This window comes from Heloderma suspectum, chromosome 7, assembly GCF_057233095.1.
Source record: "Heloderma suspectum isolate Gila_16-S chromosome 7, 16-S_ref, whole genome shotgun sequence".
NCBI classification, from domain to species: domain Eukaryota; kingdom Metazoa; phylum Chordata; class Lepidosauria; order Squamata; family Helodermatidae; genus Heloderma; species Heloderma suspectum.
In genome coordinates, this window is record NC_139464.1 from 42,637,029 (window position 1) to 42,664,371 (window position 27,343).

At 45.9% G+C, this 27,343-nt stretch overlaps 1 protein-coding gene across 1 annotated transcript; it reads left to right on the plus strand.

Moving 5' to 3' along the window:
* The first annotated feature begins 673 nt into the window (after positions 1–673).
* Positions 674–20,895, plus strand: GCAT (glycine C-acetyltransferase). The gene is made up of 9 exons (XM_084809765.1): positions 674–918; positions 8,682–8,812; positions 9,977–10,078; positions 10,892–11,038; positions 11,449–11,603; positions 12,928–13,010; positions 14,500–14,671; positions 16,332–16,453; positions 18,014–20,895. The coding sequence occupies exons 1-9, from the start codon at positions 717–719 to the stop codon at positions 18,163–18,165; spliced, it is 1,266 nt and encodes a 421-aa protein (XP_084665891.1). The 5' UTR covers positions 674–716; the 3' UTR covers positions 18,166–20,895.
* The last annotated feature ends 6,448 nt before the right edge of the window (positions 20,896–27,343 follow it).

Here is a 27,343-nt window from a genome sequence, read left to right on the forward strand (position 1 = left end):
CTGTAGTCAGGGGTGGGCTGGGGGGGCCTGCCCTCCCCTAAATCCCCCCCCCACTTTTTTACAAACAAAATTTTAAGTTTACAATTTTGTTTTTAAGTAGCCTGCAAACCAGATCACACACACACACCCCTACTTTTTCTTGAGCCCCTGCCCCACTCCACCCTGCCCAGAACTTTTAGGCTGGCTACCTAAAAGACCTGCCATTCTGACCATGAAGCTCACTGGATGTACTTTGGGCCAGTCATTGACTTTCAGCCTAACCTGCCTCACAGGGTTGTTGTGAGGATGAAATGGAGAGGAGGAGGATTATTCATGCCACCTCGGGCTTCTTAGAGGAAAAGGTGCGATATAAATGTGGCAAATTGAGGGTGCAATCCTATGCATGTTTAATTCCCCAGCTAACTATGCTGGCTGGGGAATGCTGGGAGTTGTAAGGCATTTTTCGATCTAAACATGCATAGGATTGCGCCCTGAATGAATGAATGAATGAATGTTGTCCCCGTGCAGCGCGCTGCCGCCCCCAAACCTCGGTTCAGCCACCAAGTATTTTGGTCTGAATTTTCTCTGTTCCTTTAAATAAACTTTCCCTTTGATTGGTTTTGCTGCGAAGGTCCTCTCGGCCACCTGATTGGCCACCTCAGCCTACACCTCCTTCCACATTGTCCCAGCCTGTCTCTCGCTCCCGTCTGGATGCGGAGCTCGGTCCAGCCGCAGGCATGTGGTGCAGCCGGCTCTCGAGATCCCCCTTTGCGCCCCTGGGGCAACTCAGCTCCTCGCGGGCGCAGTCTGCTTTGGCCCAGCTGAAGCGCCTGCTGGACGGGGAACTCGAGGACATCCGAGGCGCTGGGACCTGGAAGAGCGAGCGGGTGATCACGTCGAAGCAAGGGCCCCACATTCACGTGGAAGGCAGCCAAGGGGGTAAGCGCGGCGGGAGGACAAAAGCGACCCTTTTAACGTTAATGAAAAGACGCCATTCCGGTGGAAAATACCCGGAAAGGAGGGAGGGTTTTGGCTAGGCGTTTCTTTAAGGGAAAAAAGAAGTACGGAGGATTATTTTTTGGTAACTCCGGAAGAACCTTTTCTCTCTTTTCTTGGGCTTCTGGGCCGAAATTAGGCAGAAATTAAAAGCTGCACCGGTTGAATTTCTGTGGGTGCAGATTGTTAAGGAGAGAGCATCGTAAGCTTGCCAAGCGCCCCGTACTCCTTAGCGAGATCACTTATACGGAGAGTTTTGTTGAGTCCGCTGAGATATGCAGAACCGAAAGAAGACTCCCAAAGGCTCCCTCCCTTATATTAAAAAAAACCTTTATACGCACACGAGCGCGCACATGTAGCTGTGAGGAAGCCGTTTTAATATGTTGCAGCAAAACCAGCAGAGTCTTGCGACACTAAGGGCGCAATTTTAGACAGAAGAAAGACCCACAGTTCCTACCCAGCATGGCTGGCTGGGGAGTGGTGGGAGCTGTAGGGCTTTTTTTTCTGTCTAAACATGAATAGAATTGGTTCCTAACAAATTTATTCTTGCATAAGCTTTTATAGACACTGACCACTTCATCAGATGCATAATCACAGATGCATGTGTATGCAGGCCCTCTCAGGGGTTGAAAGAGGCCCGCCCGGGCCACTTCCATGTTTTGATGCTCCCATTATATTATAAAATGAAGAAATGCCAAAACAGGGTTACAAAAATTGTGGTATATTTTAAATGTGCATATTTAACAAATTAACACTTTTAAGACAAAAAAAAATACCATGCAATAATTTCTAATACATGTTTCTTTTTTATTTAATAAGTGCTTTTCTAGCGTTTTTTCTGTGCAATTTCACCAATTCTGGAAAAAAATAGTTTTCTTGCAGTGTCGCAGTTTATGTCAAACATAGCAAGGCCATTATGTTAAGCATAGCAAGGCCATTCAAATGATTTTGTCCCATACAGAACGCGGCGCCTCTCCTGATTAAAGGCAGCCGCCGGCGAGATCACATCACTCCAGTGCTGAAGGAGTTGCACTGGTTACCAGTTGTTTTCCGGGCCAAATTCAAGGTGTTGGTTTTGACCTTTAAAACCCTATATGGTTCCGGCCCAGCCTATTTTAAGGAGCGCCTCCAGCAACACCAGACAGGCCGTTCAACAAGATCAGCCTCGGATGGCCTTCTCTCTGTCCCATCAGCCAGGACAGCTAGACTGGTGGGGACGAGGGAGAGAGCCTTTTCTGTGGTGGCCTCCAATCTGTGGAACTCCCTCCCTAGGGAACTCCGCCATGCCCCCTCTTTAATGAGCTTCCGTCGTGCATTAAAAACGTGGTTGTTCAGGCAGGCATTTGGGGTGGGTTAGGGTATTTTAGAAAATATTTTTACTGTAGAATTTTATTGTTTTAAACTGTTTTATTGTACGCTGTACATCGCCCAGAGTGTCTGGGTGACCAGCCAGATGGGCGATTAATAAATTTAATAATAATAATAATAATAATAATAATAATAATAATAATAAAATAGTTGAATGGTAGGAAGTCTTGATCTCTTCAGCACATTGAAAAACCATTCCCCAGAAGCTACTGATGCAGGTAGACCAAAAAAAATCCTCAATGCAATGGTGACATTAGGAAACACACCAGCAAGTCTGTTGGAGTATTTCTTGAAGCAATTCATTTGGCTTACAATCCAGCTTAAAGTTCACAGAATGTATCTGCTTGAGGAAAATGACCTTGTCACACAGATCCATTGGTATTTCTTTGGTGTACTTTCTTTGGAATCGTTTTGCCTGATGTACTTAGATCAAGCTGCCTTCTAAGACCTGATATAATGGAGTCAGTGATGAATGGTCAGAGCCCCTAGGAAATAGATTTGGGTGTGGGCCCCTTAGACCCAGGTCTGGCTATGCCCTGCTTGATGGGGAGAAAATGAGAATCAAATACCACACTGTGCTAATTACATAACATATAGATGTAGATGACCCTTCTCACATGAAGCCCTGACTCAGATGGGGACCACAGTGCACCATTTGCTTCCCAAAATTCTTACGCATCTTTGGAGGGGGCAAAAAAAAAAGAAGGCTCGATTGGCATCCATGGAGGGTTTTTTCTTTGGTTAAACACTCTGTGTGTGCATGGGAGGGGACTTCAGGAAGCAAACAGGGCAGAAGGGTTAATCCTCCCCTCCCAATTCAGTACAGGGCCAAGCACATTTACAGTACAGTAAAAAAAACAAAAACGAAGGGAGAGGTCAGCTACACCTTATGTAATTAATGTTATGTGCAGGTCGACCCTAAGAAACACCAAGTCACAGATTACTGGTGGATTTTGGGAAGTTTAAAGTGATCTGGGCCAAAGCAAGTTCCAGGGCTGTGACTTTCCTCAGCAGTTCACCCATACCGTGCTCTGCCCCTATAGTCAAAGGAAATTCTGAAATTGAAAGAGGGCCTAGCGGGTCTGTTGCTCAACTACAGGCATGCTTGTTACTACTCAGGTGGTGAAAGGCGGAGAGTCTTTCCATTTGACAGAATCGTGTTATGTCTTAACGTTATGGGGTCCAAACAATTCTCTAACATGTGCCTAGCAGACATAAGTGAGGCAGCAGTGCTTGCTCCAGATTTTGGAGGGGCCTTGGACAAGGCACCCTCAATGGGCCCCCTTCCTCAGTGATTCTGCCTTCTCACTGCCAATATCATCAGCTGCTTTTGCTCCTCATCCTCTTTCTCATCAAGGATACCACTCACTTGCTTTGTCAGTGAGCAAAGAGGCAGTGGCATCTATTTCTCCTCCTCCTCACCGGCATTGTATATGCCCGAGCAAAAGGTAGGTGAACAAGCCGGTTGTATTGATGAAGAGGAGGAGGAAGTCCAGGGGGCTCTTGTCAGTGAGCCCCTCCTGGGGTGTGGGCCCTTGGCAGATGCCTACCTTTGACACTGGCCCCATGAGGCAGTTACTTATTTATTTACAACATTTGTATACCGCTCCACATCTAAATAGATTCCAGAGCAGTGAACAACAAGAGATAAAATGCACAAAAGATAAAGAATGAAACATGGTATTAAAATTATTCTTTAAAAAATAGGGTGCCAATAAAAACCAGGCTGGTCAACCAAGGAAGGCTTCAGCTCTTTTCAGGAGGTGCCAAAAACAACGCAGTGTTGGCACATGCCTAACCTCCAGAGGCATGGAGTTCCACAGGACAGGAGCCACCACACTGAAGGCTCCTCTCCAGGTGGACTCCAGTCGGGCCGTAGATCTGTGTGGAACCACCAGGAGCAAGCCCTCTGATGACCTCAGTGACTGGGCAGGTTGGTAAGGGAGAAGGCGCTCTCTCAGGTATCTTGGTCCCAGGTTGTTTAGGGCTTTTTACACTAATACCAAAACCTTAAACCTGGCCCAGTAGCAAAGAGGCAACCAGTGCAGTTCTCTCAGCAAAAAGGGTTATATGCTGAAAAGGGGCAGCTCCCGATAACAGCCAAGCTGCTGCTTTCTGCACTAACGCCAGCTGCCAGAGCAGCCTTAAGGGCAGCCCCACATAGAGCGCAGAAACACCCTAAAATGTCCAGGAAGCAGCAGGAATGGCTGATGAGTTTCCCTAGAGGAGGGAGATCATGGTGAAAAGAGGGACTGGGGGAAAATGCATTCTAAGCAGCACAGCTTTGGAAGCCATCAACAGGCCTGCTGGATTATCTCACCCAACAGAGTAAATTCTTGGCCATGAAGCAGGTGCCCATTTACACTCTTTTAAACTGAGTCAGAAGAGCAAAGGTGCTTTTACTACATCAGACCAGGACATAGTAAGCCAAACTGTGCAAAATACTTGAAGAAGTCCCAGAATGATTCTCAGTCTACCATGGGCCCATTACTAGTGGGACAGAAGTTTAAAGTTGTATGATGAACGTCTTCTTTCAGTCTTGTCAGTTTATCTCTGTGTATGTATAACCTCATTTGGAAATAACGTCAAGTCTGCATTTGAGGCCCTCCGTGAATGTGAGGCCTCGGCCAAATGGCCCTCCTGGCCCCCGCTGTGATAGCCCGCCCCACACACATGGCCTAACACAACTGAAATACTAGAGCCTTAAAGCAAAATGTTTCAGCTTCCACCTTAAAATGTTTTCCCACTTTGAAATGACTTTAATACTCCTGTTGTGTTAGTCACACTAATAAAAATACTTTTTAGGGGATTAAGGGCACAATCCTATGCATGTTCAAACACAAAAAAGTCCCACAGCTCCCAGCATGGCTGGCTGGGGCATGCTGGGAATTGTAGGACTTTTTTCTGTTTAAATATGCATAGGATTGCACCCTAACGGCCTCATTCTGGGATCCAGAATAAACTTGTTGGAAGTGCAGTTTGATACTTTTAAAAATTGTGTGTATGTGTTTGTTTCAGCTTTGATAAGTATGGGATAACCTGCAAGCCAAAACAACCCAGCTTGTCACCTTGGAATGATTAGTAGCTGTAGGGATTAAAACAGAAGATCTTCTGTATTTTACATGCACAAGGCAGTTGGATCCAGCCTTAGTCATTTCTAGAGTAGCCCTATTTAAATCAATGAGGCTTAAATTAGTCACGAGGAAATAGAAGAAAATATTATTGTATTCAAATGGTGGTGCAGCATGATAAAAAGCAACGATATTCAGCACAATTCGCTGTGCAATAAATAATAATACTAGTCTAGCCAAGACTGAAGTTGGAGAATGGTGACTGGTGTTGACAGGAAGTAGGGGGAGGTATTTACATAACTGGGAGAGTGTGAAAACATGGATTGTTGAACTTGGACACACAAAGAATTGGAGGAGAATACAAAGCGTATAAGTGCAGTATACAATTGTATTTATAAAAAAGAGTGTAACGCTTGCAATATATTCTAATTTTGATAGTTTTCCTGTGTTTTTTTACAAAGTTTCTTCAATTCCCAGCAACAATAAAAACTACTCCTCATTTTAACATTTTTTAAAATACATTCTGCTATCACGTTCTGAGGATCCAATAGTGAATAATTTGGACTGTAAACTTCATATCATTGCCTTTGTCTTCGAGAGTTTACATGAGCACCCAGTATTGGCCTAATAAGCAGAATATTAGGATAGAATTAATATCCAGTATTTTATTTCCGTCTTGCTTTTCGGCCAAGATTGGCTTCCAGAGCAGCTTATAATTTAAAAAGCCATACTATATAATTAGGGCAATGTTGCGGTGTATGGGGGCAGTCTGTCCTGGGCCCTGGCAGTTAGTGAGATAGTCCCAAGTGTCAGGTTCTTCTTTCTTCAGAAGGATGGGGAAAAGAAGTGCAGTTCTGGCCGCTGCACTTCCAAAAGGATGTGGACAACTTGGAATGTGTTTAGAGAAGGGCAATGAAGATTGTCAGCAGCATGGAAAACAAGCCCTGTGAGGAGAGGTTGAAGGAACTGGGTGTATTTAACCTGGAGAAAAGAAGACCGAGGAGGGATGTGAGAGCACTCTTCATATCTTGTCATGCAGAAGAGGGCAAAGATGTGTTCTCTGCTTCCCCAGAGGGCAGGACTAGACATAATGTGCTTAAGTTACAGGAGGGTACACTTCGACTGAATGTTAGGAGAAACCTTTTAATGGTAACAGTAGTTGACGGAGCCAATTACCTAGAAGGGGTGGGGGTCCTCTTCCTTCCTGGAGGTTTTCAGGCAGTCTGGGCAACCACCTAATGGTGGTGAACTAGCTCTAGGTTTCCTACAGAGAGCAGGAAGTCAGCCTTACACGGTTCCCTCCAACTTGGCGATTTTATGGTTCAAATGGGCTTGGGGGCTGGTGACAGTAAAGACGTCCACTCACAGAAGCAGCTCTTCCGTTGATCGGCAGAGTCTTGAGTAGGCAATTCTCCTACTGAAATATGTCTTTGGCCTAAAATATTGAAACCCCAAGTTCCATCAGAATCCACAAGGCAATTGAACGGCAATATGGAAACAAACACAAACTTTAATCTGCAGCATCAGTTTTTTTTTTTTAAAAAAAACATCAGTTTTCAGGCTGTGTGTCAGTTCTTCCCCCCACCCCCCGTTTATGTTTTTGACCAAAGTTTAACCAGCATCTGTTCCTTAAACTGTTGATTTCATATGAAAGCTGATCGTACCTCTAGTATAGCCCAGTAATGTGAACCATAATTGTAAGAAGAAATTATTTTATTTAATATTTGATATCCCTTTATAGCCACATAGGGTGGTCATATGTCCTGTTTATAGAGGAACAGGCCTCTATTTGAAGGACTGCCTGGTTTAAAGAGAAAGAACCAGGGGCCTTGAAGTTGACCATCAACAGTTATGACCTGGACAGCGGACTGAACAGGCACCCAGGTCATCTGGTCACAGTCTTTCCCACCATAGTGAGATGTATTGTGTTTTTATTTAAATTGTAGTAATCCTTGCTAAATGTGTATCTGTCCATATAAATTTGCATATGCAAGTTTATTTCAGATCTGCATCCATCTTTGTATTTTAGGGTGTGTGTGATGCATTTCCTCTTCTTTGGTGATGCACGAGCAGCCACCCTAATAACCAATCAAAACTCAGCATATGTCAAGCAGAATCTCTATGAGCTGGAATATCTCCATAGTTCTGACCTTATGCTCAAGACTCTTGGTGTGTTTGGTTTAGCCCTTCAACTTGACAAGTCGTAACTTGTTGACCTGGTTCCAAGTAGGATGGCCAAACAAATGGGGACAGAGGAAACCCAGCATGGCCAGTTTTTTTGGCCTCTGCACTAGCTACTAAATCTTGTGTGTGTGCGCGCGTGTGTGTAAGCCAAAATTGTTTGACCTTTTGCCAAATTTCTTTTGAATAAAGCTGCAGTTTTTGATGTAGCAGCAGCAGCATTCTCAGTCAGCGTACATGCTTGAGCCATGTAGCCCATGTACGTGCGCACTAGCGAGCCACCATGTTGAGCTCAGCCCCAGGACCCAAGCACAGGCCCACCACACCTGCCAGCAGTGGACACAGGAGCAAACGGAAACCTTTTGCTATTAATGCCACTGGGCCTTGCCCCTTAACGTGTCCTGGCTCAACCCTCTGGCCCCAACTAGAGCTGAGTTCTGCAGTTCCGACCAGAATTCTGCAGTTCCAACCAGAATTCTCTAAAGTCCAAAGCTGGCAGCCCTACCTCCAGCTATTGGGGAGGGTCCATAGGTTAGTGTGGTGTTAGTGTGGTTAGAGCCAGCGTGGTGCAGTGGCTAGAGTGTTGGACTGGGAGCTGGGAGATCCGGGTTCTAGTCCCCACTCAGCCATGGAAGCTCACTGGGTGACTTTGGGCCAGTCACAGACTCTCAGCTCAACCTACCTCACAGGGGTGTTGCTGTGAGGCTAAAATGGAGAGGAGGAGGATTATGTACACCACCTTGGGTTCCTCAAAGAGGAAAAAAGGTGGGATATAAATGTAATAAATAAATAAAATAGTGTCAGAGTACATGGTTTGCAGGCAGAAGGTCTCAGATTCGGTCCCCAGCATTTCCAGTTCAGAGGATCAGGTAGCAGGTGGCAAAAAAGATTTCTGTCAGAGGTCTGCTAGAGAGCAGCTGCTATTCAGTGCACGCAGTAGTAAGCTCAATGGACAAATAATCTCACAGTATAAGGTAACTTCCTACATTCCTAGAGTCAAAGTAGCATACAGCTACTGAAGTGCATGTGCTGCTTTAGACTGTGTGTGTTCCCGTCTTCCTGATAGCCTTGTCGTTGTTGTTTCAGATATCCTGAATTTCTGTGCCAACAATTACCTAGGACTCTCGAGTCATCCCGAGGTGATCCATTCTGGACTGGATGCCCTGAAGAAGTATGGAGCTGGCCTCAGTTCTGTCCGTTTCATCTGTGGAACACAAGTAGGAAGAAATAGGAGTGTGGAACCTTAAGGGCTTTCTGTTTTTGTTTCTTCCTTTGCAAAACCCTAAGCCACGGGCCTGCAACCTTTTTGGACCCATGGGCACAATTGGGACTTTGAGAAACTGCTGTGGGCACCACTACAAAATGGCTCCCACAGTGGATGTGGCTAGTGACATAATGGCTGCCATGGGGGCCTGGCTAGTCAAAAGTGAGCTAAGGAGCTGGTGATGGGGGAGAGAAATAGTGAGGCTAGAGGCTGGGAGGGAGGGGGAAATAGCAAGGCAAAGGGATAGTGAGGAGAGAAAGAGCAAGGCTAGAAAGGGAGAGAAAGAGCAAGGCTAGAAAGGGAGAGAAAGAGCAAGGCTAGAAAGGGAGAGAAAGAAGACTGCCCACAATATTTCCAAAGTTTTTCTTAAAACAATTTTTTAAGGGGGTAGGAAGGGGAGAGCTTCACGGGCACCATGGCACCTGCTGACACCATGGTGCTCACTGGCACCATGTTGCCCCCCCCCAACTAGCCATATTTGCTGTGCAAACATCTGGAAATGCCACTAGTCTTCAGTAATTGCCCTGGGGGCAATCTTCTTGATGAAAGCTGTTGCTAGCTTAGTAAGCAAGGGGAGCTCTGTTTGTATTGTGAGTTTGTTTTGTTTTTAATTGTACAGCCAGCTGTGATCCCAAAACAAAGAGTTCTGCACTAAGGGGGGTGGGGAGGAAATTCAAAAATCTGCATGAAGGAAAAATAGATTTTGTCAACCATAGTGCTAATGATGTAGAATAAGCAGATGTGTATGTATCTGCTTATGTTACCTAAGTTTATTCTGCTTCTACAAGTCTGTGGGAACAGGCAATAAATCATGCAGGGCCTTCTGGTATGTTATCCCCACCCCACGCTCTGCTAGCCTATGGGGTTTCACCAAGCATTGCCCATACTTGCCCATATTTTCAAGCCTAACTTTATAGGCATAAGGACTAGAAACACGATTTTTTAAAAAATGAGCCAAGATTCTCCAGATGCAAGACGGTTCCTACTTTGGATCTCATTTTGACAGGATGTGACTATATCCTCATAGATAAGTGAACTCAAATCTGTGACGGTAACATTAGCAATAACAGTTGGAACCCTTTGTGGTGTGTTCTTTGTCTTCTCTCCAACTCCTTAGAATATACACAAAGATCTAGAGGAGAAGATTGCTCGTTTCCACCAGAGAGAAGATGCCATTCTCTATGCCAGCTGTTTTGATGCCAATGCTGGAATCTTTGAGGTTCGTAGCACTTTATCTGTAGGAGACTGTTGGAGGACGGGTTAGGGGTGGCTTATGGAAAGCATCAAAAGCTCAAAGCAACTCTCTTCTTGATTATTTCCAGAGTGGTAGTCATATTAGTATGTTGCAGCAAAAACAACAAAAAGTCTTGAGGCACTTAAAGACTAAATTACTGTGACATAAGCTTTTGAGGACTAGAGTCCACTTTATCAGATGCAAGAAGTGTTATCCTCAGTTGGATGTGTGTGTGTGTGCGCACGCGTGTGTGTGTGTATGTATGTATACACACATTCCCACACACAGGTATAGAGGAAAAAATGTAAATGGTGAAGTCAGATGGAAATAAAATACAAGAATTGCAGGCTGTGACTGTTACATTAAAGCTTAAATATATGCAAAATAAGCACACTGACCACTCACAACAGCCATAATTGATGATAATGCAAACATCCTAGCATTGCTAAGTTAATTCCCACTTGCAGTGGGATGGAAAAGTGCCACAAGACTCTGTGGTTTCATCTTTGGGATAGTTTGTAGAATAGCCTGTTTATTTTGCTAGTTTTAGGGGAGAATGAAAACTCAATCACTAAGTGTTGTTCACCCAGGCTTTTGACTGCGTCTGTGTTGCTGTGTCTTGCAAAGTGTTGTTTATCTGTATATGTGTTCTCACCTGCTCTACTGTTTTATTTGTTTATGGTTATGTGATTTAACATTTTATTGGTATTGTACCCTGCTTTGAGATTATTTCATAATGAAAAGTGGCAATACATTTATAAAAGGTGATATGTAGTAAAGAGATGCTTGCTGTAACAGGCCCTACTGACCCCTGAAGATGCAGTATTGTCAGATGAATTGAATCATGCCTCCATCATTGATGGGATTCGGCTGTGTAAGGCCAATAAATATCGTTACAAGCACATGGATATGCAGGACCTGGAAGTCAAGTTGCAGGATGCACAAGTAAGTTGGTGCTGTTGCTCTTAGATCATTCAACAGCACATTGCTCCAAAACAAGGTTAGATCACTGATTTTTAAAGTGCCCCCCTTCACCACCACAAACCCTTTTTTACCATTATATTTATATCCAGTCTTTTATCCTCTTGCAAGGAGCCCAAGGCAGCTTACATGGTCCTCTTCATTTTATCCTCACAACAACCCTGTGAGATAGGTTAGGCTGAAAGTCACTGACTCGCCTAAAGTACACCCAGTGAGCTTCATGGCGAGTGGGGACTAGAACCCAGATCTCCCAAGTCCCAGTCCAACACTCTAACAACTACGCCACACTGGCTCTCTCAGGTTCCCAGGTTTTTTCAGGTTCTCTTTGTTAACCTGTGTTTCTTTGCCCACATGCCGTTTGCTCTTCTGTACAGAGATATCGTCTGCGGATGGTAGCTACTGATGGTGCATTCTCCATGGATGGTGACATTGCCCCCTTGAAGGAAATCTGCAACCTGGCTCAGAAATACAAAGCTATTGTTTTTGTGGATGAGTGTCATGCCACTGGATTCCTTGGGCCCAATGGACGGTAAGAAATCCAATTATTCCCCCTTGTCTCATTCACTGGAGCTAAGGATTTCAGGAAAGAAAATGTATCTACAGTGATTGGTGGGAATAGTTTGCTACAGTTTATTTTACTGTTGGTTTTTTGTCTAGGGGCTCCTTCACACTGAGCTTTTATCCTGCAGTTGAGATTGCTCCTTCACGGAAGTTTGTGGGCTCTTGATGCCTGTTTCCTGCACTAAAGGCCCTTTGTTCCATTTTTAAATAGATCACAGATAATGAGCTATAAAGAGTAAAAGCGGCAAGAAGAGGAGCAAGATCAGTGAAAGATAATGGAAGACTCAGATATGGGGAGGAGGGGGGAAGGATAGGGGAAAAGGAAGCACATGAAAAAGGGAGTCGTTGTGATCCTGCATTTGAAATGGAAGCAGACAGCCCCGTTTGAAATGCAGGATTTTAGGCTGTTGTAAAGATGCTCCAGAAGGACCCCAAATTGGCATGGAAAAGTTAATACAGGAAACATAAAATACAATATAAAATGTAATTTCAGTGTTATATCTCTCTTGAGTAGTTTGAAGAGCAGATGAAGTGGGCCAAACTGGAGTCTGTACGGCATTTGCTAGTGATTGCCAGAATTATTACTTCTAAAAAAAGGGTGTGAATCCAATGTTCATACATAGGAAAGAATGGCTAGCAAAGATTTGGAAGATTGTTAAGGTGTTGAAGCAAGCTGAGAACATCTGTCTTAAGAGAGGATAAACCAAGGACAGATGTTTGGAACAAGTTGGCTACCCTTCATTTGAATGAATAAAAATATAACATTTAGACAATAATAAAGAATTGTTTTTGTAATTTATATTTCTTGATAGCGTGTATGTTTTGGACAGTAATAATAAAATGGCCTCCATCAGGGGAGCCTCTTTGAGCACATCCTTTATTTTAGCATTGAGAGCAAATTAAAAACTGTCATAGTGGCTGAACCAGTGCTCCGCATAGCCCAGTATCCCGTCTCTGGCTATGGGCAATGCTGGATGCCACAGAGGGAGGGTAAAAAGCAGTGGGCATTGATGACGGGATTCTCTCTTCCCTATCTTCTGAGAAGTTAAGATTTAGGGACCCTTTGCCTAGGAAGGCACGTGCGCCAAGCAGGTTAGCGAATAGTGGTTTGTGTTCCACTGAAATGGATAGCTTTTTCTTGTTGGGTTGTATTGTCTCTTGGAGTGTTCTGGGAAGCAGCAAGACTGCATGGGATACACTAGAGGCAGTGTGCTGGTTTGGGGTTGCAGTAGCTTTGGTATGATGCCTGTCGCTGAGCTACCTAGGCTGATAAGGTTATTCTCTCCTTGCAGGGGCACTGATGAGCTCTTGGGAGTGATGGATCAAGTCACTGTAATCAACTCGACGCTTGGGAAGGCACTTGGGGGAGCAGCAGGTGCAACTGGCAGTGTCCTGGTCAGAAGCTTGGGGAAAATACTGGGCCATTTTATTTTTATTCTATGTTGCAACACATGCCCTGCTTTTCTTTATAAATATAAACCCAAAGCAGCTTGCATCGTGAACAATTTTCCAAAGTTCCCTTTCATGGAAAAGGTTTGAGGGAGAGTAGTACGCTTATCAGGTCTGCGGGCCAAAAGCTAGAGAGGATAGCTAGACAATGAAGCAGGGGCAGGGAAGGGAGAGCAAGTTAAGAGAATTATCAAGTTGAAGGGTTCCGGGGTCATCTATTCCAACCCACCCCCCAGATATGGTGCTATCTACCCCAGCCTTGTCAATCAGTCCACAGATGTTATTAGCCTGCAAAAAAATAGATATGCTAGCCAGCAGCCTGCTGCATTTCTATGCTGAGTGTAAAGAAGAGGGGCCTTCCCAGCTCTGGCAGCCAGGTTGGTTTCTTCGTTGGGTGCAGAACAGGGACAGAGCACTCCATTCCACGCTCCCGCTTGCAGGCTGTTCCCACGCTCTTACCTAAGGGTACTTGGGCAGTGCTTAAATACAAGGGTGATCTACCAAGCAGAAATTCACGGACTCCTACTACAGGGGAAAGGATATTTGGGGACAAGTTTTGTCTTGCTGTATGAATTGCCGGAGCTACCAAGAGAGCCACTATCTTTCCCTGTCCTAACTATGGAGGCTGGAACATGAGCCAAACCCCATCCTCTGAGCACTTTCAAAAGGAAGTCTTAGGGCCCTGGGGCAGCAAATCCTCCTGCTGCCCAACCAGCCTAACTGTAGTTGTGGTGGCACCTATTGCATGCATCTTCCACTGACCTACCTTGCACAGGGCCATGCCAGGATCTAGGGAGGGATCCCTCCAGAGCAGGGGTGCAGAACCTCAGGTCCATGGGCCAAATCTGGCCCTCTGAGTTTCCCCAGAAGGCCACGCCCCCTTCCCCCAGCCCCACCACTGATCAATGGTGGTTTTCTGGGTTTTGTGCATCCCGCCCCCCGCCCTCTTCTAAAAGGTTGAAATATCTCTCCAAAGGTTAAGTTACTGGCAGTACGAGCTCTAAGCTAAAATATGCTGGTATTTTGGTCCCGCCTCTTCTGCTTTTGGCCGTTCCCACCACTGGAATGCGGCCCCTGAGAGCTTTTCCGAAATGGAATTTGGCCCTCATGCTCAAAGTGGTTCAACAATCCTGTTCCAGAGAGAGGGGAAGCTGCTGGGTAGCCCGTCCTGCTGTTTCACTCCATTTCCTCTTCCCACCCAACACATGAGCCTCCAAGGACAATACGGTACACCAATCGTATCTGGTGGCCCCTCAGAGTCTCGAAATCACCTCCTGTCTTTGCTGTCTGCCTAGGATTGCAGAAGCCGTGCAGGGACTGCGCATCCAATATTTGGTGGGCCACAGTGTATGGCTGGCTGGTGCATCGCAAGCGTTGCAGGCCTGCCCGAGAATCTTAATATTTTCTCTTGGCAGGTGGCTACACAGTGGGCCCCAGAGCACTCATTGACCTTCTGCGCCAGCGTTCTCGGCCTTACCTCTTCTCCAATAGCCTGCCTCCTGCTGTAGTGGGGTGTGCTTCCAAGGCTCTGGATCTGCTCATGGAGAGCAATGCCATTGCACAGTCCATGGCTGCCAAGACGACACAGTAAGGGAAGGTGTTATTTTTCCAGATGATTTTCAATCCCACCTTTCCATCAGATGATCCTCGAAGCTGGCTTACAACAGTGTGTGTGTGTGTGTGTGTGTGTGTGTGTGTGTGTCACTTATGAACTTGTACTGTGGAACAGATCCAAGGGGGGAGGCCCATGTATGTGCAGCAAGGGTGGGCAACTTGGCCATCCAGGCATTTTGGCCTACAACTCTCATCAGCCCTGGCCAGCATAGGCAGTGGTGAGGGATCATGGCAGTTGCAACCCTCCAGGTGTTTTGGCTTACAAGTTGCCCACCCCTGTATATACAGTCATATCCTTCACTTTCACCCTGCTTGTCTGGCTCCTTCTTCCCGAGGGAAATTTAATCCTTTTTGCTTAGAGAGTGAGGAATGAATTTAGCTGCGACTAGTCTGTCTGTCTCTGGCTGACAGAGTTCCAGCTGAGTTCTACAGGGATATTTTTGATACCATAGTTGGGTCACACCATTTTGGAACAGGTAATAATACTTCCGTGAGTGTGCACTCTACCAGTCTAAGAATTGATTGATCTCCAATGCTTTTTCTTAGGAAATGTGTCCCTTCTTTCCTGCGCTCCGCTATCTTGAGTGCTTCCTCTGCATCCCCTGGCACTACCTCAGTCCTTGCCAAAAAATTCCAGAGAAGACAGCAAACATCTGGAGCCACAGCTGTGCAAATTAAGCAAGCTAGTGAAACTTGCTCAGTTTGAACTGAGTGGAACCTGCAACAAAGGGACTGTTCTAACAACACGCCGACCCACATTCGGTGGTTGAGTGTGGGTTGTTGAACCATGGGTTGTTTGTTGTATTGTGGGATAGCGTGTTGTCTGAATATCTGCAAGGTGGCTTGTTAACTATGCAGTGTGGCTTATTTTTCTTGAACAAGCCACCTTGAGAACCCCTGGTTTGTTGCTGGGTTGTTCAGAGTGGTTAACAAGCCACACTGCATGGTTAACAGGCCACCGTGCAGAAAACACGCTGCATTCAAACAACACGATAACCCACCCTGTGGAAAACATGCTCCATTCAGACAACACAATAACCCATGGTTCAACAACAACCCACTGTTCAACAACAACCCACACTCAACCACTGAGTGTGGGTGAGCGTGTTATCTGAACGGCCCAAGAATGTAACAGTCTTGTACTTGTGTTCAGAGTTTCAGCCAGCCATGTCCTCCTCCAGGATACTCCATTCCACCCCAAGGTTTTCTGTTTTCACTCCCCTCCCCCTGCAAAGTAAGGTCATCAGGCCATTAAATATGCGTAGTCCTCATTGGACTGTTCTGGGGAGGTTAGCCCCTTTATTTTTATTTTTACTAAGGACGTCTTGTATTTCTGCAAACCTTGGGGGATCCCAGACCATGTTAATACCTCCCGCTTGTTTCTCAGTGACCCTGTTTTGATTATATAGCTGTTGGCACTCAGCAGCTGAGTTCTTTATTAGCAAGAGTGATGTCTATTACAAGTGTTTCTGGGGCACAGATCAGAAAGGACGTAAAATTAGAATACAATCCCTCCCCCACACTCAACTCGGAGAGGGAAGCTTGATGTGCTTGTACTGATTTGTAGAGGTGCCAGGCCTATGAGCTTAGGGTAAAGGAGGTCCCATGATGAAGGCTTTCTTCTTCGTTGCAGGTTCCGAAGCAAGATGGCAGCAGCTGGATTCACCATTTCGGGCAATAATCACCCTATTTGTCCTGTGATGCTGGGCGATGCTCGGTTAGCGTCGGTGATGGCTGATGACATGCTGAAGAGAGGTAAGGGGAGGTTCATGTAGCCTATGATATCTTTGCCCTCAGATATGGTTGCCAGTGCCCAATCAGCCCTAGGGTAGTCTAAGATGGGTGGGCAACATGCAGCCCCTGCCGTGGCCCCCACTGCCCCCCCAAATGGTAAAAAACAAATTAAAAATAAAATGGTGTCCAGAGCTGCCATTTTGACCCCTTTTACCCTTGTAGTACTCTAGCTACTACAGAGTACCAAAAGGGGCAAATTAGCTTGAAAACAAGCTAGTTTTGACCCTTTCGGTGCTCTGTTGCTGCTCAGGACACCATATCTTTTTAATTTGTTTTGGTGCTACACAGGGGGGCAGGTGCGGCTCTTGGGGGAGGCCAAGGGGCAAAAATGCCCCCAGACCTCCCAAAGTTGCCCACCCGAGGTCTAAGAACCTTTGAGTTAGAAGGGACGGTCTAACGGGCTCCTCTCTGCTTGGAAGCTGTCACAGTCAGAATGCTGGCCCTCCCATCCCCATTAGATTTCGTGTAAATCCAGCCCTGAACAGCAGATAAGACCGGTAAGCAAGCCAGGCAAACTCTCTGGCAGGCTTCAAGTAGGAGAAGAAGAAAATCCTGATGAGTTAATTCTGCTTCACGAGATTTAATACTCTTCCCCTTCGCCCCCGCTCACAAATGCCTCCAAGAGGTGTACCTTCTGTGACACTGCAAGACATCCTCAGGTGCAACTCTTAAGGTTGCTTTATTGGTAGCACCAAACAACCCAGGGAGCCTGCAGCCAAAGAAGAGCCTGGTTAGTTCAAATCAATGTGGTGAAATCCACCCCTTATAACTGTTGTTTTGGCTTTCATTCCCCCTTCGGAGTGACAGGTCACAAAGATGCAGTGATGGTAGAAGCCTCAGGCGGCATAATTCTCCTGTCAGGCTCTAGTTGAGCCTTCCCCGGCCTGGTGCCCTCCAGCTGTTTTGGACTATAACTCCTAGCATCAGTGGCTGGCTGGGGCTGATGAGAGTTGTAGTCCAAAACAGCTGGAGGGCACCAGGTTGGGGGAGACTAACCTGGATTCTAGCAATCACTTTCTTTACTCACCCTGTCTCATGATCAGCCTCCATAGTATACAGCTCCTCCTGAAGTACTGTTAAGTCTCCTAATTAGCCCCTTCTTGCTTCTGCTCGCTGCTGCCTCAGCCCTTTCCTATCGCAGAAGGAGTGTAGTCGAAACTGCTTAATTCCTTGGACTGCTGAACATTCCATGACAGCACACCAGTTTAGCCAATCTAAGCTGGCTAAGATTTCAGCTTGGATTGAATCTTAGCCAGCATGACATTCTACCACCACAAGTCCGAACAAATCGCTGCCTCATGCTCTTGCTTATGTAGTTCAGCCACTGCCGCTGCTAGGCTTACCCATCTTCATTTTATTAACTGCATTTCTCAGCCAAAGCACCCTGGGCGACCCACAAAATAAAGTTAAGACAATAAAATATGCAACCGTAATAAACCATAATATAACGTCTGAAACAGCTGCAGAATAAACCCAAGCTAAAACCCTACAGCAACGCCCTCTTTGCTTCTTGCCCAACAGGCATCTATGTCATTGGATTCAGCTTCCCTGTGGTGCCCAAGGGAAAAGCTCGTATCCGGGTGCAGATCTCTGCCGTTCACAGTGAAGAGGATATCGATCGGTGTGTGGAGGCCTTCACTGAAGTGGGCCGTAAACATGGAGCCTTGCCTTGAATGGCTGGGGGTGGAAAATGAGTTGTGCCGCAGGGTGCCTTTCAGAACCTGAAGCTGGAAATGGACCGTGCTGCTTTCCAGAGAGCTGAAGGTGTCTTTGAAAGAGCCACTCCTCTTTCAAAGGCATCTTCTTCACCACTCTGGAAAGCAGTGGAAGTGTGGGTTGGGTATACTCATCCCATTTTACCGCCCGGTCATACAGGTTTTTGTTTAGCTGCCAGATCTTGTTCAAGCAAATGTGTTAGCGGGATGAAAGATGTGCTTCCCACTAATCCCTCAAATTGCTTTCACTATTATGGTGTGACTCATATCGGTGTATTCTACCTCCACTAAAGAAGGATTGCAATAGGCCTGGAGTAATAAAGGTGATGTTGACCCTGGTCCTCAGGAAGCTTTTTGTTGCTAGAGATCTGAAGGGCATGGGCTGACCAGGGCAGACAGTGCTGGTAACTTATGTTGTGTTTGACAGAACTTCAAAGAACCAATGATAAATACTCATCTACTTCCTGACCTCATGATCTGGCTTATACATTCATATTTTTCCCCTTCTTTCTAACTGTTCCTATGGTGCAGAAATGGGTAAGAAAAATGAGATGGGTCGGTTGCTGGTCTATTTCCTTAAAGGCAACCTGAGCCGTGGAGTTGACCTTCCAAGACTGTGTTCCTGTGCACACTTACCCGGGATCTAGACCCGTTGAACATAGTGGGTCTTGCTTTTGAGTAAACATGCACAAGATTGCACTGTATGTGGGCTGGTTAGCATCTCCCTCTTTCTTTTCCCATTGCCCTTACCCCTTTCTCTGCTGTTCCCACTGGCTGCCAGACCCCAGCTCTAGCTTACATGACCTGTTCCAGCCTGGTGCTCACCAGATGTTTTAGACTCCAATCAGCTCCAGCCAACCTGGCCAATGGACAAGGATGCTGGTAGTTGTGGTCCAATACATCTGGAGGTCACCAGGTTGGAAAAGGCAGGTCTATTCAATTGTACAATGGAGGATTCCATGGTCACACTACACAAGCACAGAGCTTGGTATTGGATGTAAAAATTGCTGTCTTGAGAATCTCTGCTTTCTTTTTAAAAACAATTTTTAAAAGCACAGTATTTTAGCCTTAAAGGCTTTGAAGAAAGGAAGAGGTGCAGTCTCAGAAGCCAAAATGCAACTGAGCGCATGCAGTTTTAGGCTGTGCTTTGACTTTTTCCCCTCTCCTGAATTCCACAACACTTGCTGGTCATGCAAATAATTTGTTATTTATGCATGGTACAAGCGTCAACTTTTTTTTAGCACAAAGTGAACTTACTTATGTTTACTAGATGACACAAAATTGGGCGGGATAGCTCATACCCTGGAAGACAGAAACAAAATTCAAAGTGATCTGGATAGACTGGCGTGCTGGGCAGAAAACAACAGAATGACATTTAATAGGGATAAATGCCCAGTTCTGCACCTAGGAAAAAGAAACCAATGCACAGTGACAAGATGGGGGATACGTGGCTCAACAACACTACAAGCGAGAAGGAGCTTGGAATTGTCGTCGATCACAAGCTGGATATGAGCCAGCAATGTGATGTGGCTGCAAAAAAGGCAAATGCTATTTGGATCTGCATTAATAGAAGCATAGCTTCCAAATCCTGGGAAGTACTAGTTCCCCTCTACTCAGGACTGGTTAGGCCTCACCTGGAGTACTGTGTCCAGTTCTGGGTGCCACACTTTAAGAAGGATGCAGACAAACGGGAGAGGGTTCAGAGGAGGGCAACAAAGATGATCAGGGGACTGGAAACAAAGCCCTATGAGGAGAGACGGAAAGAACTGGGCATGTTTAGCCTTGAGAAGGGAAGACTGAGGGGAGATATGATAGCGCTCTTCAAGTACTTGAAAGGTTGTCACAGAGAGGAAGGCCAGGATCTCTTCTCGATCATCCCAGAATGCGGGACATGGAATAATGGGCTCAAGTTACAGGCAGCCAGATTCCAGCTGAACATCAGGAGAAACTTCCTGACTGTTAGAGCAATGCGACAATGGAACCAATGACCTAGGGAGGTGGTGGGCTCTCCCACACTGGAGGCATTGAAGACGAGGCTGGACAGCCATCTGTCAGGGATGCTCTGACTTGGATTCCTGCACTGAGCAGGGGGTTGGACTCGATGGCCTTGTAGGCCCCTTCCAACCCTACTATTCTATGATTCTATGAATCTACTTTGATAGAAGCTTTAATGCAGGGTGTGCTGTGGGGGTGCGGGAGGGACTGAATATACCCCATCCTGCCAATACAGCCCATACATAGTCAGTATACATAGTCAGTATACATAGTCAGATGGGAGTGGAGTGTTGGTAGTTTCAAGAGCAAAAGTGTGCAGTATAGGTCTCTGCCCCAGGTTGACATTACATGGTGAGCCAAGCCTACCTGCCAATGTGAACAGTATTCCTCTATCTTAGTTTGTACAGCTGTGTACCTGCATATGCATCCCTATCTGTCCTAGAATCAATAGGCAATATACTCTGCTGTAGACTGCAATCTTGGGTCTTGAAATATGCAGACATTATGAGAAAACCTGCAATGCCTTCATCTGGTTCAGTGTTAAAAAAAGATATTTCCCAGGTATTTTATTTTGTGTATTTCAATAATACCAAAACAAACAACTCCTATTAAAAAAAAAAAAGGATATCTGTAATGGTGCGCAGGGCACAAAGATAAAAGCCCACACTTATGGGGCATAAACTTCCAAGAAGGCAGTCCAAAGAGACTCGTGGATCTTTTCAAAATGATCCCAGTGATATGGTATAAGTTTACTGCAGCTTGTCAAAACACAGGCCCTAAACTGATGTGCCCAAAAATAAAGAACAATTTGCAGTGGAGACTAGATCCCAGTTAAGACAATGGGACGGGCCACATAAAGTCTCTACTCTTGTGGCTCTTCCCATAAGCTTCAGTGGCCATGGCATCATGGGTGTCTTCCTATCTATCAAAGCCCTGTGTGCAAGGCCAGCCCTACCATTAAGTAGGCACCAGATGCTAGGTGGTGTGGCGGTGGCAACAGCAATCCCTTGGCTGTTCCCCTCTGTTGGAGGACAGAGTTATGTGTTCCAGGCAGCCTGCCCTGCACCCCCTAAGTTAGCTTGCTGTCTTCAAGTGTGGTCAAGGGCATTGTCCCATCACCATTGTCAAAGTAAGATTCACCTGCCAGCTTCTGTAGGTGGAATGGAGGGCATGTCATCTTGTCCTTCTCCACAGCCATGACTTGGGTAGTGTGTCCTGGCCCTGGTCTACCAGGTTGCTGCAGAGCTCAAGGCAGTGGGAAGGAAGGAGTGACCTTCTTACCCCTCCCCTGGCCAGCATTGCATGGCCAGCAAAAAAAAAAGCATCTTTATGAAAACCATTGCTTCAGTCTCATCACTAGAGGGCAGCTTTGGAACAATTCAGTTGTGTTGCCCTTGCATAAGAGAAGTGGAGGCAGAAGAACAGGCAGAAACTGAGCTCTTTCAATAGGTTGATTGTATTTCATTATAAAAATCCCATCATTTTGATGTATTCATTGCCATTACAATGCTCCGCAGAATGCTAAAAGAAGCTCAGTTATCTGTCTGGTTCTCTGTATTCCAGCAGTTAGTTCTGCTGCATAATCAATCTGGGAACAGGAAGGCTGGGGGACTGGGGAGAGAGGAATGGGATGTTTCTTTTTACCTTATAGCAGGGTTGGGCAACATGTGGTCCCCCACATGTTTTGGCCTACAATCCCCATCAGCCCTAGCCAGCATAGCCAATGGTAAGGGATGCTGGATATTGTAGACCAAAACATCTGCAGGCCCACAGGATGCCCACATCTGCCCTATATGAAACAATTATCCCCTGGCTTTCATGCATGCTGCAAAGTGGGCTTGGATCAAGCTTGATACACTCATTCACACATCCTCCATACTATATCTGAGAGACATAGCAAGAAGCATTAAGCTGCAGCAGGGCAGGGGGAGACCTGTGGCCCTCCAGATGTTGTTGGACTCAAACTCCTATCCAGCCCAGCCATCATGACCAATGGTCAGGAATGTTGGGAGTCATCTAACAATATCTGGAAGGCCACAAGTTCCCAAACACATATTTGTTACAATTCACCATGCCCCCCCCGCCCTCCCCCATTAAAAATCTATTATACGCCTGTAAAAGAAGGTGGGTGACATTCTGCAGAACAATATCAGTGAGCGTGTGCAAAGTTGCACAGTTTCAAGGTTCCAAAGAGACTGCTTTTCTTAAAGCATTTTGACATTTTAGAGGAATCAGTGTGTACACCTCATGGTGTGTAATCATTGTTGCAATGCAAACTCCTTGGGGAAATGTAATCTCCCTTCCACTTTATACCTTGCTGCATACTGAGTGATGACAGTGGGAACACCAATTCTATTCCCTCTTCAGTGGCTTGCCCAACTGTAGCCCTGCTTCATAAGTGAATGGCGTGAGGCTTTAAGGATGCGATCCTAGGCATGTTTAGGCAGAAAAAAGCCCTAGAACTCCCATCATTTCCCAGCCAGAATGCCGCCCTAAGAGGCTTCAGCTGGGAAACACATCGGATGATGCACCAACCAGATCCCCAGGCCCAGTTTTTTAAGAATCTGATGTAATTGTAATTCTTCAACAGCCTCCTGGTTAACTTGGAACTGCTTGAATTTTGCCATCCAAGACTTACTGGATTGGGCCAGCTCTTCGCTGAACTGAATATGGAAGAAACATGACTGGACCTTTCTCCTTAACCTCTGCATTGTGGCCCAAGTCTAGTGAGCCTCCAACTCATGGCTGATATTGGCAGTGCTGGTTGTGGGGAAGGTTGCTTGGGCAAGATGCTCTCAGTGCCCCCCCCTTCTCTGGGGGTGTGCAGAAGTGACTTCTCTTCCTTGCACTCACTGCGTGCTCGCTCAAGAGGGGGCTGAGCAGCAGATAGGTAGCCACTTACGCATCACCAAGAAAAGAGGAAATGCATCACCAAAAAACACACACACCAAAAGAGGATACAGATTTGCCTAAAATCTGCACTCACTAATTTGTAGGCATAGATGCAAATTTAGCAGTAATTACCATCACTTCAATAGAAATGCCATACGTCTCACCACAGTGGGGAAGACTGTGACCAGGTGACCGGTTTGTGACTGCTCAGTCTGTTATTCAGGTGCTAACTGTGGATGGGCAACTTCAAGGGCTCCTGGTGGCTCTCCATTTTTATGGCTCTTTATCTTGAAACCAGACTTGGAGTGGACAGCCCTTCAAATAGAAGAGGAAGGCTTCAAATAGAGGACTGGCCTCTGAAAAGTAGGAAACATGGCCACCTTATCAGCAGGGCCTACAAGCTAAAGGGACTGGCAGTGGGCCCCAGCCAAGGATATTGATGAACTTTAATGTTTATGCTCTCAAACTGTAGGATGGGCCAGCGGAGGCTGGTGGCTCCAATGTCAGTGGGGCTGTAATTCCATTCTGGGTTTTGGTCAGAACCAGCCAGAAATCTAAAGGGGATATCCGAGGCACTGAACCCATTTTGGGGATACGTTTCAGCATATTGGAAAGCTCATTTAGAGTTCTTGTTGGTCCTGACTAAAACCCAGAAAGGAATCACAGCCCCACCGAAATCAGAGCCACCAACCTCCACTGGGATGGGCCCTTGGACTGGGTGGGTAGGCAGTTCTAGGAAGGGACAACATCCTGAGGAAGCTAGAATCTTCCTCCCTGGCCTAGAACTGGGTGGCTGAATTGTCGTTCATTGATCTGTATTGGATTTGTGGGGTGTGATTGGAAAGAGGCGAAATTCGTTTCCTAGAGCAGTATCCAATCCTGCCACTGCACTAGCAGAAACAACTGCTAGCGCACTGGGAATGTCGCACTTGCTAACGCAGCCAGAAACTTCTGCATCACGGAAGGGGAGCTCTGCTGACTTGCCCATTTCTGAAGTGGTAGTTTCAGGTAGGTTTTTGGTTTGTGCTAGTAAGCACTACTTTCCCGTTGGGCTAGCGGTTGTTCTTGCTAGCGCAACGTGTTTAGAACTGGTGGGTTGGCAGCACTGGATACTGCCCCTGGTTCCCATGTTCCTATTCAACACAGGGGCATGAACAACCTGAAAAACGTGTTTCTTTGTTCCAGCAGTACAAGGAGGAACCTGAAAGCTGCATAGCACTTAGTTGAACTGAATTCAATTAACATTGCAATCTCATATATGTCTACTTGGAAGTAAGTCCCACTGAATTCAATAGGACTTACTCCTTCCTAAGTGCGCATAGGATTGCAGCCTTAGTTCCCCCCCCAACCCCCATCTTAAAACTGACCAAATGCAGACTTTGTGACTCCAAAAAAACAAAAACAAAACAAAACAAAAAAAAACACAGCCTCCCTCCCTCCCCAATCCCCTGCCCACCTGGTCTGCCTAACATCCAGCCTGGTTAAGAGTTCTGGAGAAATCAACAGCTTGCTCACTATCTTGTGATCAAGAGTTCTGGAGAAATCAACAGCTTGCTCACTATGTTGTGACATTTTGGTTTGCCCTACTGAAGGTATTGACCCACAGTGGATATTGGAGTTTTTTGAATCGACTGACATGGCTTTCATTCTGTTCTGGATAAGGAAGTTAAGTCTGTATACCTCTGTACCCTAATGTAAGCTTTGGGCCTCCAGAATCAATACACCGCTCCCTGCACAAGATTGTCCCCTAGGAGATGCCCCTGTGTCGTTGCTTTGTTATCCGTTCTAAGGATGTTATCCTGTCTGTGGCTTTAGGAAGAATTCAAATAGGTCTTCGCTGTTCCTCTTCTGATGTCATTGTTACATTAATTTCCCACTCCACAGATCCTCCTATGCAACAGCAGACTGTGCAGACAAGCACATAGGCGCACTCAGCTGCGTGAGAGGACCTTGCATACTTCCACTTGGAACACATGTTTGGTGCAAGTTTAGGCATGTGCACATTTGCGAAAGGTAGAATATTTCTTTTACAAGAGGAACCTGCTTAAAAGAGTTTGAGAAACACTGCTTTAGCAAATCTAACTTCCCCCCAGCAAGCAGTACCCTGGCTCTTCTTCTAGCAAATGACACTTCTGCTTTTGCCTGCGTGTTCCTCTCTGAAAAGAAATGTTGCCTCTGAACCATTGCTTCTTTGTGTAGGTTAATTCACAGAAATAAATGTTGCAGCTTTAAAAATGACCAAGTTAGTTTCAAACAGGTCAGAAGGCATCTCTTTCTCCCAATGGCCCCTGTAGCATATGTCTTGCCATCCAGCACAATACACAGCTAAAAGGAATGTACTCCCTATCTCTCTCCCACCCACCCATCCCCAGTTTGGCCAATCCCTTGAAATTTCCACCATTGGAGCTCCAGCCAGTTCTTTGTGATAATTTTTGTTCTCTGCTATCCTAGTTCAGTCACTTTCAGCTCCATCAGTGCATCACAGGACCACAGTTTTCATAACTGCGAAATTCCTGTCTCATTCCTACCACCAGCATGGTCTGATGGATGGTGCTGAATTACAAGCCATCAATGGAATTGCTCCTAGCTTTGATTTCCCTCTTTGAGACATGAAAACAAATGACAAACCTGGAGTTTTGTGAGGATAAATTAGATCAAAGTGGCAATGCACTGACTATGTTTAAAGCTACTAATATATTTCTACCACATTCACACACACACCCTGCAAATGGTGTGCCTCTATTTAGAGCTTGAGTGCTCCCCGTTTTCCAGTCCTGGGCTTTCTTGATAAGCGGGTGAGTAGTAATTTTATCAATCATTGCCTGACCTACTCTGAGACTGACTGTTGTTGAAAGGCAGAAATTGAACCCAGGTGATGCCTCATCTATATACTCCAAACCTATATCGGCTTTATGCCACAATAATGGCTTCCACCAAATAATCCTGGGAACTATACTTTGGTAAGGGTACTGAGACCTTAGACTCAGTGGAAGCTGCTGGCTCCTATTTCAGTGGGGTGGTGAATACTTGTAGTCTTCTCCAACCTGGTGCCCTCCAGAACTGTTGGATCATAACTCCCATCATCCCTGGCCAGCATGGTCAAGCTGGCTGGGGATGATGGGAGTTGCAATCAAATGCCAGGCTGGGAAGGCTGCACAGAGGGTCCCAGCCTGGGGAAGGCTGCAGAGTTTCCCTAGCATCCCCCCTTCACAGAGCTACCGTTTTTAGTACAGTTCCTAGGGCTGCCTGGGAAGATTAGGATTCCTAGTGCACCTTGGGAAGAGGGAGCAACTATTAAGCTAATATGAGTATGTAGTGTGTGGGTATACCCAGAAGTACTGAAGCGCAGAAAAATATGGTGCTTTAGGAAGGTAAGGTTTTATGATGATGGGGTAAACATTTGGGTGTTTTCTCCTCTTTTATTTCCCTACATACATCCCTATGGACAGAGTTACGAGCTGGAGGCATATCAAGCAAACTTACCCTTGCTAAGCAGTTCTGGGTCTGATCAGTAACTGGATGAGCAACTGCCTGAGGATCACCTTGACTTCTACTGAAAAAGAGCTATTGAACAACTGCTGCTGCTGCTGCTGCTACTAATAAATAGTGCAAGACTAGAAGTTGGACATTTTTGTAACTTCTAAATTGTCAGGCATATGTCCTGTCATGTCAGACATGCTTACCAAAGAGTTTCCTTACAGGCTGTGCAGAGAGCGTCCGACAACGCAATCCTGTACATGTCCACTCAGAATTAAACCCCATTGAGTTCACTTACCTGGGAGTGTGCATATGATTGTCACCTGTCTGATTGTCTAGAAATTAGAAAGGCGGGCACCTTCTTTCCATCTCCCAAAGTGCATCTTAAGAACTCATTTAGAGAAAAATGAACTGAGTAGCAGCCCTTCAGTATCAAAGATCTAAGCAAAAGAGGATCTAACCAAAATACTCCTCCATCTTGGTAGCTGCCACACTAGTTTAGCGGGGAGGCATAAACAGCCTGAGCCATGGGGCAGAACCCACTTGGAGGTCCCTCCCCCCCGCACAAGCCCCATTGAAAATGGGAGACTTCTGTGCTCTGGCATGTCTCCATTCATATCAGTGGAGCCTGTGCAGGAAAACTTCCAGGTGGATTGTGCCTGAGAGCTCTATATCCAAGGCTGATGACGTTATGTTCAAACAAGACTATAAATTCAACAATATGGCAATTGCTCCAGATCCAGATCAAAAAATGACAACATGACTTATCCTA

Bases quoted from the DNA above. Each gene is read 5' to 3' on its own strand.
- GCAT (XM_084809765.1), top strand. From the start codon at position 717: ATGTGGTGCAGCCGGCTCTCGAGATCCCCCTTTGCGCCCCTGGGGCAA. The intron at 8,813-9,976 runs GTAGGAAGAAAT...CCAACTCCTTAG, and splicing joins GTTTCATCTGTGGAACACAA to AATATACACAAAGATCTAGA. The intron at 10,079-10,891 runs GTTCGTAGCACT...TTGCTGTAACAG, and splicing joins CCAATGCTGGAATCTTTGAG to GCCCTACTGACCCCTGAAGA.